The sequence below is a fragment of the Chanos chanos genome, chromosome 6, assembly GCF_902362185.1.
Source record: "Chanos chanos chromosome 6, fChaCha1.1, whole genome shotgun sequence".
NCBI classification, from domain to species: Eukaryota; Metazoa; Chordata; class Actinopteri; order Gonorynchiformes; family Chanidae; genus Chanos; species Chanos chanos.
The window spans coordinates 37,758,777-37,772,057 of NC_044500.1; the positions used below are offsets into that span (position 1 = coordinate 37,758,777).

Consider the following 13,281-nt stretch of genomic DNA (forward strand, 5'->3'; position numbering starts at 1 on the left):
TGTAAGAGTCAGCCAGCAGCACAATGTTTCACTTGGCTTCCTGGTTTCACCCATGTAAACATCTATTGTTGGCGGAGTCAAAGTAGAGCATTTTCATAACAGAAGTTACATTATTTGGACCATAAAGACATAATATTAATGTGGTGCTCTCACTCCGATTAATCTGCAGAACACTCCTCCAGAGAGTTAGGATAATATGAGCTAGTTGAACGACTAAAGTCATTAATGTCCAGAGGGTCAAAAATGAGTCACCTTCACCCTGAATCTACAAAGGCCGAAAGAAACAGTTACACTGAGATTCTGAATCTCGAGTTTACATGCAGTTTGATTTGCTTGGAATGTTTGTAATAACATCATAAACAAACCCCCGGAGTGGGGGGAAAAAAAATAGAATTGAGACCTGCTTGACAGATGGGATTGACAATATGCTTCAGCATTGTAACAAAATTATACCTTGGTCCAAAAGTTCTTCACATTGTCTTCACATTGGCTCTCAGCACAGGTCATACATAGGGTGTAGTCCTGATTAGCTTCCTGTTTCATGTAGGTGTAATTATGAGAAGACTGATAAAAGGTAAGAACGAGCATTATGACAGGGGCCTGGCAGGCAAACTACAACACACAACTTACAGTTGACCAGACAGTTCTAGCAGGGCCCGGCCCAACTGTGGGAGCTCCTTTACTGGTGTTTTTGAAGGTGTTGAGTGTAAAGATGGGAAACCACCTTTTTGTGATAAAGTAGTTCCGACATGGCAGAGATTAATATTTCCTGAACTTCAAAGAAAAAGAAAAAGGAAACACACACGTACACACACACACACACACACACACACACACACACAAAACCATTTTGAAATATACCTGATACAACATAGGATCATCAGCTCCTGCTCTATACTGTTTCCAGTTTGTGCAGTACCAAGACAATGTGTAACAACCGGCTTCAGATGAACAATAATGGTCAAGATCATATTTCACAACAATGCTCTTTTCCTCACATTATTTCCCACCACACGTTTAGTTTAAGCTTATTTTAAAATGTTACACACCAGGCCACTTTACCTTGATAGCAGCACGCTATGAATCAAATTTATTCTCTAAGACCTGCATTAGTGACCTGCACTCTAAGTGAACCTCAGGAAATATTAAAAGAAAATGCTTAGTAATTTATTACAGTAATTAAAATAAGGCTCTCCAAGTTATATGTGCAAAAAGAATGTGCTGGTCTTGTAAAATAAAATGAGACAAGGGTAAGGTCACAATTGGTATATATTCATCATCTCAGCACTTCAATCATACAAAGACATCATTTTCAAAAATCCTATTTTGTTTTAAATTGAGCCACTCGGCCAAAGTTATGAAATGTCAAGATTTAGCAAAGCATAGTAATTATGTACCGAGAGAGGTCATTAGCTTGCCCATGGTGCTTCGGAAAAACTTCCGAAAAACTTCTTGACCCTATGTTGCAGTCTCCTTCAACAATATTTACTCAGGATCCAAAATGACAACTGCCTGACAGTAAAGCTATTCATCAGCATTCTGGGCACCATCAGGCGATATTTATGCAACTTTGTTCAACATCTTTCTTTGTCCTTGGATCTAGAAACAGTATTTGTCTGTTACAAGCTAAAGTCTCAAAATCTAGACCACATTTTAAATACACAACACAGGAAAAACCACAGCAGAATGATTCAGTCAAGCAAGTTTGCTCTGCACTGTTTTGAAGTAAAGTCTTGTATTTTTATATTCTGTCATGAGTGTTTTGGCACTTGTGCACACCAATCTTCAAAAAGTGAAAGGGCTCTTCTGTTAAACAGATATGTTTAATTAAAAAATAAATTATTTGAGCGACTTTAAATAACCCCTAAAAAATATTCTTCACGTGTCATATTCTTAACTTTATTGAATATTTTTCTTTATTTACAGGCCAAAGAAAACCCATGCCTTTCAAGTATAAAATGTCGGGAGTCATTTTTTTTCCAATGTAAAAATATTATGTTTTTGTGGTACAAAATTTAGCATATAATCATTCTATAGAAGTCAGTGCAAACACTGACATTCTGTCATCCCGGTCACGTCTACACTTCATTTTCCAATATTTTTCCCCTAATGTAAGAAAAACAAAGCTCTCATATCCACTGATGTACAAATGTCAAACAGAATTAACTCAAAGTCATTTTAGATAAATCTAATTAACAATTCCACCACTTAACCTTGACTTCATCTCAGTGGAATGGAATGAAACAGACAGAAATAAATATTTATGAGACTTCTCCTTACAAGCAGTTTAAACATCAGGCTCTGTTGTGTATGTATCTACACAGACTCCAAAAAGCACTGTATAACCTACCACAACAACAATAACAACAACAACAACATCTCAGTGTGTAAACACACATGTTCTTCACCCAAATGTTTTCACTACTCCCTCATGTGTGTAGATGCATTGTGTGAGCTCATTAAACACAAGAAAATGGCACCACAGTAGCCCTCTGAACTGCTAGCACAGTGCTGTCTAAATATAGACCTATTTCACTGTGACAAACTGGACAGTTCACTGGTACTATTCAGTTTTCTTTACAGTTTCCCTAGCAGCCTCAAATGCTTTTACATCAAATATGCTGGCTGAATATAATCTGTGTCCAACCCTAGACAGCAGTGGCGAAGCACGGTCGTTATGGTAGGGACCAGCGTAGGTGGATGGTGTTGGAGTTTAATGAAAGGTTGCTCCCCACCAGGACTGCCAAGACTAAAAGCAGTCCACCACCAGACCATCACTGGTGGTACCCATTGTCATGATCAATGGTTCTGAAGTTTTTTCATAATCCTTGTACACTTCAGATAGATGAATCACTGAACAGTTAAACATCTCACTGTTGAGGCTTTAATGGGATGTTCTCCAAACTACACCACCCCTAGAACCACAAGACCTTTCACTATATTTCATGTCTCATGTACTCACATGTGCATTTACGGCAGTTTATCTAGATGCTATGAAGAACCATCAGCATTACAGCATATTATGTATGTATAAAAAAAAAAAAAGAAAAAAAAAAAACTAAACAAAAAAACATTTTTTGTCTTGAAATAAAATCACAACAAGAGGGATCTTTGTTTTAGTGGCAGACTGATGGCAAAGCTACCTAAATGTGCTAAACCACAAATATCAGTAACCTCACCATGTTAAAAGCTCTCAATAAATTGTGCAAAGCACAAATGTATAATCATGACTAAATAAAGGGATAAGTGTTTTCACGAGATACATTTACGCTTCAGTCTATTCTCTCAATTACGCCTTCTCATCACCATACCCTCTGTGTACCTGCGAAGTCCACATGTATATCTTCAGAGGCTTCTGTGTACAAACTGCACAAATAAATCCATAGCACACCACATAGATTCCATGGACCTAACATGTGTGGATGTTTTCAGAGGCTTTAATAGTCAAGACATCTAAAAATGTGGATGTAGACAAAAAGAAGTGGATGTGTTTCAAAAGAGGTATATACCTTGCTTTGTTGAGCCATATCTAACCTCAGGATTCTCTAATCCATCATCACTTTCACTGATCTTACTGTGTGTTGCTGTAAACACTGGATACAATGAATAACAAGGTTGAGAGTCCCCCTCACCAGACTCCAACCTATCTTGTTCCATTTTAATCTCTCTAGATGTGTTGGCAATGATCCAGTCATTTTCTCTGATTTCAGCATAAGGATACTACAAATGATGAAGTGGTTGATCATTCAATTCAATTTAAAAACAAGGGGCAGAAATTATGGATGTCTCAGTTGTGTGGATGTCTTTTTTTTTCATGCTGCCCAGTGTTACTATCCTTCATCATTTGCACTAACTGCAGTGCTGCTATGTTAATGCTATGTCATTAATTTGGGTTATCTCCTATAGAAACTAAAGGACATAACCATATATTGCAAAGATTTCTATCAAGTGCTTTTTCTTAGACAGACACAAATTGCTCGCAGACCAACTTTTCCAGAATATGAGGCTGTCAACTTTACAATTTTTTTTTCTTTTCTCCTGAGAGAATTTCCTCATTCATTTCAATAATCGTGTCGGGCACCGAGTTGAATGTAACCTGTGCTACCAGCATTGCACACTCGGTCAGAAAGAAACCTAACAACTGTAGCATCTTTTCCCCAGATTTACTTCTCGTCACAGTCTTAACAGTGTTAACCGGCGGAACTTCAGTGTATTTACCGCCATCTACTGGATTGGAGTGGGGAACGAAATTTAAATTAGTGTTCGGAATTTCAGCATGTCGTTCGTGATGAATGAGTGAGTTTAACAATAACCGTAATTCCTCCACATGTAAAAAAAAAATCATCTTTTGTTCGCATTGCCATTTGTGTTTCGATGCGATATAAAGCATAATAAACAGGTGTTCTTTTTGAAGCCACGAGTAGTCGTTGATATTTATTTACTAGTTAAATTTAGTAGTAGTAGTACCCCAGCAAATAGCATCGGCTGATATCCGTCTGTGTAAGGTCCGTATGCAGTATTGTTACTGGAAAGTACGGCAGAATTATCCTACATATCTTTAACATGAATTCATAGTTATGTAACTGGTTATATAAACCTGATTATGATAAGTAGTTCTCACTGACATTGTTTTGACAGACCACCACTTTCGGATGCACTGACCCTGTGCGGACATTTTCGGTTTTGATTGTTTAACACACAAACCATTGAAACACACATGCAAGAAGCAATACACGTACACACATGTACACATAGACATACACTGTTCACAAAGGGGCTGTTGATAGAGTATCTCCGCTGGTGACTTGGGGTGTACAGTGTCTAACTGTGGAGGGTGAAGAATAAGTTATTGTTTGACAGGCCCAGCTGTCAGCTCCACTCTCCCACACGACATGCCCTCTTCAGCCACCTGCTCACCATTCTCCTACTATGGTAACAAACTCTCTCTAGCCCACCTAAGATTACTGCAAAAACACATTGTTAATTACCATTTTGATCTGCTTCATGGAAATCTTTCCCTTTCTCATATCTCGTAGCAGGTAAACTTTTAGATCATATCTAAATCAATACTGGCTCAAACATTGTTTATTCGGTTGAGATGAATAAACAATGTCTGAGAAACATTGCTCCTGACACAGCCATGAAAAAAAAAACATCACAGTGAAGCGAGTATAGTCTATAATTTGCCCAGTGATTTGTACATTTTACTCTATTCAATTACAGTTACATTCCATCTGTAAAGTAAATTATAGTAGTATAATTACGACTGTTTATGAACCAAAGCTACTCCTTCTTTTCTCTCCCACGATCTTTATGAATAAAATCCTATATTCAAAGAAATGTTTCTTGTTCACAGTTTTATTGTAGCCATGGTTTTCAAGTCAGATTACGAACGATTAAACGTTTTCAGTCAGGCTTGTTCTGGGTCAGCACCAAGCTTTAATGAGATAAGCAATAGGCAAATATAACTATGTAGCATGGTTATGTGATGAGCTTGTCATGTTGACTGTAATTGATTGCTAGCATTTACAAGGCGATGACACTAACCGCGCTGGAAATATCATATGTGTGTAAATGTGGTCTACATAGGCAAAAGCCAAATGTGTGAACTGAGTTTGCATACATGCACTTTGTGTTTCAGGATGTGATTGGTTATTTTAAACCCACTGATCCATGAGAGAGTGGAAAAACAGATTAGTGGCTGAACAGTGACGCGTCAGAGGATGCGATTCGGGTACGAACATGCCTTGGACATGTCAGCGCAACTTCAGCATGACAGCCATTCCCTGTCAACCCAAGGCCCCCAGAGACCACTTGGCCACATAACCTATTACCTTCTTACTCCTCAAACATAATGACCATAAAAGAACATTTGTAAATGAGTCAGAATCAAAGAACTTCTAGAATCTATAGTCATGATACCCTCCCTTCGTTTGCAGCTATTTTGCTTCTAAAGTCTTCATTATTCCTTAGGATATGTATGGTATCTGTGTCACTTTCTTGTGTCTGCATTCTTGAACGGTAATAGGCTCAGGCTGTTTACATTCTGTTTTGTTTATGTCTCCCTCCGACGGGTAACTATATCTTCGTTGCTGTGAGCGTTCGCACCCCCTTTTGAATGTTGTCAAACTATTTGGTCGCTCCAGAAACCAAATCACTAAATTTGTCCTTCTCACTGACATAGGAGAAGGTCACTGGAATCCACTGCCAGATATAAGCACTGAGAGACAAGGAGAGCGGCTAACAGGCAGTATTTTTATTCAGTGGATAAAGCCTACACTGGGGCTCAGCTTTCGTCAGTGGCCCTACAGGAATCCGGACTTGGATGACAAACAAAATTAGGACCATTGCACGCATAGTTTCCGCAAAACAATTGAACACAACCCCAGCCTCACCCTGCTTATAAAATAAGTGGACAGAGTATGAATGAAAAGAATGACATGTTGATGTTTCAACATCCCAGCAATGTATTAGTCATTATATTCAGTGACATTGCTTTTGAACAAAGAATGCTCCATAAAAGCCAAGGAAAGATAATGGTTCTAAAATGACACACTAAGTATGCAAGTCCTCTGTTGTCTATGGAGTGATATATACAGTAGACAAACCTGATATCTCAACCAAGTATTATTTGGATACCCTTTTTGGATACACATGGGGGATATTTATGACCATTCGGGGTCATCAGTGCAGTTCAAAGGGTTGATTCCACTCTAATCATGTGAAGGGGAAGCAATTTGTTGGAGACACACTGGCACTGTGCATTTGGCGCAGCAGTGATACGCAGAGGTCAGACATAAACACATGATTTAGTAATAAATAAGACAAGAGAAACCAAAACAATGTGATAAAACAGCGATAACTGCTACAAACAGACCACGTATAGACAAGGAGTTCTAGAGCTGCTTGTTAGAAAGGGATGCGTGTAACACATGTGGGTGCTAACTGGGCAATGAGAACCCAAGGAGGATTTGACTCTTCCTGTATCCAACCACAAAGAATATTTTAGGACCCTCTGGACTGTCAGCTAGTGGAGGAAGAGCATGGTACACTTGTACTACTAATGCAAATTTTTTCAGGGTCCAATTAAAGTGTATTACACTGCAACTCTTACTGGGAACAGAAGCTGTAGTCAGAGGTGAGAAAGTCCTGACACCAGGGTGCCATCCAATGTGGCAGAAACGCTGACTGCTCAGGTGTCTGTTCCCTTCAGTAGTTTGAGAAGTGCTGGATGGAGCTCTGTGTGGCTAGCGGACTGAGTTTAATAGGTTGTCATGGGGTTTGTCAGCTGTTCTGTTTTTGTGGTACTTCACAGTGCAATAAGCTGCTTTAACGAGTTCACCACATGGATGGAGGCAACAGTGGTTTGTTTGCCTCACAGTGAGCAGGGTCCACTTATAAATCCTTTGACAGGCCACAGTCAGGCAGTTTAAGTTTACATAGGTGTCTGTCAGCATTAAATCCAGTTTTTCCGGAAATCCAGTGGTACCATTAAGTGATACCACTTAATGCACAATAATACGATATAAAATATCCAAGTTGAAAAAAAAAAAGACATCGTAACTAGAACCCATTTTAGGACTTTTATCTGTAGTTTCAAAGTGTATCTAGCTAGATATGTTGCATGCGGTCTGAAGATTTGTGAATGTTGTGCTTATTGATGCAACATGACAAAGCAGTTTACACCTATTAGGTCTTACCGCTTTCATGGCTTTGGCATCCTGTTTATTAACGCAAAACACAGTGTTAAATTTTCCTGTTAAACAAACACAATAGGTTTTTTTTTTCCATATCTTTTTAACATAAAATATGCCTTATTTGTTTGTTGTGTGTAAGTAAGAGGCATTTACGAACATTTAGAAGGATGCCAGTGTAGGGTGAGGCCATCGTGGCAGAGAGAGTCCGGTTCATTCCTTTGACTTAACATGACACCACTTGCACTAAGACACCGACAGCTGCATATGCACATGCTTTCCATTCTGTTTGTTGTACAGGATTATAGCATGATAAAAGGCCCCAGTGACCATACTCTACCAGAGCCTGATACACTACTGTTTCCCCCTTACTTAAAGGGCTTCTCTCAGGGCCTTACTATCATTACAAAAACACAGGTGCCCCTGTTCATTCTGAAAAAAAGATGAATGAGAACATTCAAATAATGTACATATGGAGAATTAGTAGCCCTATGCCACAAAGGAATGTGAAATGACCTAACATTGTAATATAATGTTGAGGTAGACTGGACATCATGGAACTATAAAGTAATTAATGAGATAAAGTAATTAATGAGAATCTCTGCTCTAAGTATAATTACAACTACAGCAAAGTTAATTAAATATTGTGCGTCAAACCGCAATTCCATTACCAAAACAAGTTTTTGGATCAGGCCTTCTGTTCAGCTGTAATTAGCGGAAATAGCCTGTCACTGACAGTTTAGCGCTGACGGACCAGAATGCAAACAAACATGTTTAGAACCTCAAATTACTCCAAACTTCCTTACATCGTACATCATTCAGTAATGAAAAGTGATTCTCATTATTGTTGTTGTTGTTGTTGTTGATGATGATGTTGTTGTTGTTGTTAAGACCATAAGGCCAGGTAAAATGTACCATGGGGGCTTTTCTGATGCTAGATGAATAGCTTGTATTTAAATGATACATTGTGAAATGCAAATAGTAGACTAATATTTTATGCTTAAATTGCATTTTTAAGTCAGACTTGTTACACCTTGAGCTTATGAGGGCTTATGAATGGTGCCACAGTTTTGGCCATCCTCTTCAGATGTGACAATTGTGAGAGGCAATAAGAGCACTCGTTTTCTACTCAGTGGAATCAATAACGTTTTCAAAACAGCACAATACATGTTAAAGATCAGATAGTTATTTTTTTGTTTTGTGCCTTACAACATATTATAGTGACAGTGTTGATTGTTGAGTCTTGCAAATCCTGCAGGAAAAAAATCCTCTAAAACAGTTCCTTAACTATTTCACATCCTACCAGTATTTGAATGGATCAAAATCACTGACCTCTCAACATGCTTTCAGATAATCGATAATTCCTGACATTTCAAAACACACACACACACACACACACACACACACACACACACACACACACACAAAAGAAACAAACAAAAAACTTGGCTTGATGACTGCCACAGGCATCAACCCAGCAGACTCTGAGAATGATAGACAATCATGATATTCCCTTAATGGATATCAAAGGGGATCTTAGGACCATAGGGTAATGAAGATATTAAACTAATTTTTTCAGAACCGACATATACAACCGCCTATACTTTGCATGTATTTAAAGATATACAGATAAAATAATGAGTATTCTGGTGCATTCATTTGGTTAAGCCTGCAGAATAGCCAGAGTCGATGAAATTAAACTGTAAAATCTCCATGGCAACTGTCTAATGAGACCGAACCTGTGGTGGGCCATCTCTAAACACGGGCCCTGGGGGGCCAAGCATCTGTTGCAGTCACTACAGTGACCCCACACTCGACTGAAAGCAATAACTGAGGCCATAATATTTTTCTAAGGGTCGAGAGCCAAGTATGAGAGAAGAGTGCACATTCCAGGGTTAATGCGGCCACGTTCTGGGCATTTCTTCACAAGTAGCCAAGTCCCTCTCCTCCCTCACCCAGCTGTCTCGCAATGTGCTGCTGCTTGTCACTGAGGAAAAGTGAAGCACTGTTTGCAATCACATGCAATGCACCATGACGCCCCACACCTCAGATCCACTTAACTAGACCGCTATCATCTGTTCATCTGAGGAGGAAGGCAAGCCTCCTATTAAATGTACACTTCTTACTGTGTGTCAAGAGTGAGGGCCCTTAGCTGGAATGGGTTCCATGATACGTACGTCAGGTACAACCCCCTGTACCTGAAAATGATTCTGTTGTCGAAAATGACCATTTTTAATCGGTTTAAATCGCTTCAAATGGCTACTGAAATGATTCTCGTTAATGTGAACAATTTTCTGTGAGATTTAAAGATTAAAAAAAAAAAAAAAAAAGAGGTACACATATCAAAATATTGTGCAATTATTCAGAATTATTACATGGGGAATTTGAGCCCTCTCTAAAATGATGAGGAGAGACTTTACACTTTAAGAGGGGCTCTGGGGGAGGCGTGCGGCTGCCACCACGCCGATTCTGCTGACAATGGGTTAAGGCGAGGGTCTGGTGAGTGACTCCAACACACTGCTCCCCTGAACATTAGTGTACCACAGAGGCCTCTTTGTCCTCTCACAGCCATCAGTGACCATCCATCACATTTTAACCTGACAGCCAACTGCACAGGCTCTTAATCCAGCCAGGGATGGAGGCTTGGGTTACTACAGGGTGAGGGCCATGAGTCTGCCCAACTCAGACCCTGCAACCAATACAGTGCGGGTAACGCGGTGATAGCAACACACAGCTCGGTGAAGGCGTGAGTGGGCAGACAGCCTACTTGCTTGGACGATGTCAAAGCAGAAAAAGTCCCTACACTTACGGGGTCCGAATAACTGCTGCTGTGTCAGGAACCCTAAATAAGCCAGCCTGATTCACCGGAGGATGCCGCGGAAGCCCCTAAATATTAGTGAGTGAGGTATGAGCTGAGACATGTCCTTTAGGGATTTTCAGCCTGCGCCTAAGCTAAGTCACTGCCTTAGTTCATGGACAGTGAAGGCCGTCTCTATGGTTTCAGCTCAACAGCTCACAAGTCCAATCTATATACCAGAAAAAATGTGGGCAGAAAGGGAATATTATAAGACCATACTCACATCGTATACATATGCTACAGAACACCAGCAAGTACATTTGAACATATGTGGCTATCAGGGTGGTTAGGTTTATAGGTAGACAGATAGCAAATTACTCAACACTTATGTGTTATGTCGGGTGGTATCAATTTATGAGACCACACCAACATTACACTGACAGAATTATGAACTCATATTTAATATCTCATTTATTTATTTAAAATAATCACTATTTAATTTTCACAGTTATCTTAAAAAATTTAAAGGAGCCAAAAGTTGAGTAGTCCTCCTCTAGTCATTTACTTGAGTCAGTTAACGACATCTCTTAACGACATGAAATAGACAAAATATCAGAATGTAAAAGTTTGCAGTTTAAAGTTAAGGGTAGTTTCATCTTTATTTCACCCAAAATGCAAAAGAGGTGACACCGCCCCGTTGCTATAGAGTCGGATTAGCTAATTAAGGCGGCCATCTTAGACAACGCTTTCATAGCTTCAATAATCCTTTTGATTTTCATGGCACCAAGATCATGTTCCGTGACTTTCAACAGTGGTCTGACACTCCTCCTTGAGCCAAACTGGCCCTAAATCCCCAGGAGATTGGGAATGAACAGAGATGTAAAGTTTAGATGTGCGGCAACAGCTAAACGCGGGATCAGATTTCTCTAGGCTTTGGCTATATTTAACCCAGTGATCTAACACGAGGCACAGGGTTTAAATGCCACTGCTGCAGTTGGTGTGGAGCAGTTGTCGTCCACACATCTTCCTCGGCACGAGCTCAGTTCAGGGAAGCAGAATCGCACACAGTTCAATCACGCCGTGCCGGACCTAAAACACGCAGAGAACAGTGTTAAAAGCCCGTGGAGTCTTTACACTTCATTCACATCCCTAATCGAAAGATGGAACTTTTCGAGACCAACCCGTACTTCTTTCCTGACCAACGCTTTTATGAAGGCGGCGATAACTTTTTTCCATCCCGACTGCCAGGAGGCTTTGACCAGGGCGGCTACCAGGAGCGGAGCTCCATGATGGGGCTATGTGGCGACGGGAGGCTGCTGTCAGCCGGTGTGGGGTTGGAGGAGAAAGTATCCCCTCCATCCAGCTTGGGCCTGCCCTTGTCTCCTCACCAGGAACAGCAGCATTGCCCAGGCCAGTGCCTCCCCTGGGCTTGTAAGGTATGCAAGCGGAAGTCAGTTACCATGGATCGACGGAAAGCGGCCACCCTTCGCGAGAAGAGGAGGCTGAAGAAGGTGAACGAGGCCTTCGAAGCGCTCAAGCGTAGCACGCTGATGAACCCCAACCAGAGGCTGCCCAAAGTGGAGATTCTGCGAAGCGCCATCCAGTACATTGAGAGGCTGCAAGCTCTGGTCAGTTCTCTCAACCAGCAGGAGCATGAGCAGGCCGGCCTGCACTTCAGAGCCTCTGCTCCACAGAGGGTGAGTCTACCAAGGAGGTCTGGGGTTTGAGAGCTACAGTACTGGACTATGAGACAGGTGTAGGGTGAAGTAGCACTGGACACTGGGCAGGGTCATGTCCATGGCAACCACCGGTATGTCCTTATTCAGGACATCCCATATACTCATGTTATGAGTAGACCTAGATCCACGTGGAGTGCTTCTAAAATTTGAAACACGCAGGGCATATAACACATGCCTTGTGGTTACCTTATTTTTATCTTCTGTAGACCAGGTTGGTCATTAAAAAATATGGTGAACTACTGAACAATAGCAATGACAGGTTGTCTTAAAAATGTAATCTAACAACAAATATCTATATAACAAAACATAACTCTATGTGCCTCACATTCATGACCATCGCTGTAATATTCACTGTGGAATTATCAGTGCTCAGTCTTTATAATAGGCTGTTCTTCATTCACGGCAGTGCTTTACGGCATAACTAACTAATGTTACGGCAGTCCATCACAGAAATTGCCTTATGAGAGACAGTAATATTCGTTTTAAGCATGCGAGTGTGAGGTGTAGTGTAATTTGTTATAAGTTAAAAAAAATTAAACAGCAGGAGAAACTGACACTAAGGCAGACTTCTTATATATATTTTGCTTACTGACACGCTGTTGAACCCTCCTTCTGTCAGACCCTTGGGGTGGAGTCACTGATGACTGACAGTGGTGTGTGTGTGTCTTTGTGACAGGTGTCCTCCTCCAGTGAGCAGGGCTCTGGCAGCACCTGCTGTAGCAGCCCTGAGTGGAGCAGTGCTTCAGAGCACTGTGCTCCTGCCTACAGCTCCACCCACGAGGGTAAGACCACCACACCCACCTTAACAAAACTAATAACACATCCAGAAACCATGAACTCATCAACAATGCTGGCACAAAAACAAACAAACAAACAAACAAAAAACTAAAACGGGGACCAGACCTCACGTGACTCTTCCAACGAAATACAAAAAGTGGGGATGGCATAATCTCACGGTGTAATTCAGCTAAAAGACAGCCTTTATTTAAAAAAAAAAACAAAAACTGAAAGATTGTGAAAGATCACTGAACCAAGACAATCATAAAGTCGT

At 40.6% G+C, this 13,281-nt stretch overlaps 1 protein-coding gene across 1 annotated transcript in view; it reads left to right on the forward strand.

The window, feature by feature from the left end:
- Positions 1–11,651: 11,651 nt before the first annotated feature.
- The window catches only part of myog (myogenin), a 1,868-nt gene continuing 238 nt past the window's right edge, over positions 11,652–13,281 (forward strand). The window contains exons 1-2 of the mRNA XM_030776130.1: positions 11,652–12,188; positions 12,907–13,012. Coding sequence (XP_030631990.1) covers positions 11,652–12,188; positions 12,907–13,012 — 643 coding nt within the window. The remainder of the gene's footprint in view (positions 12,189–12,906; positions 13,013–13,281) is intronic.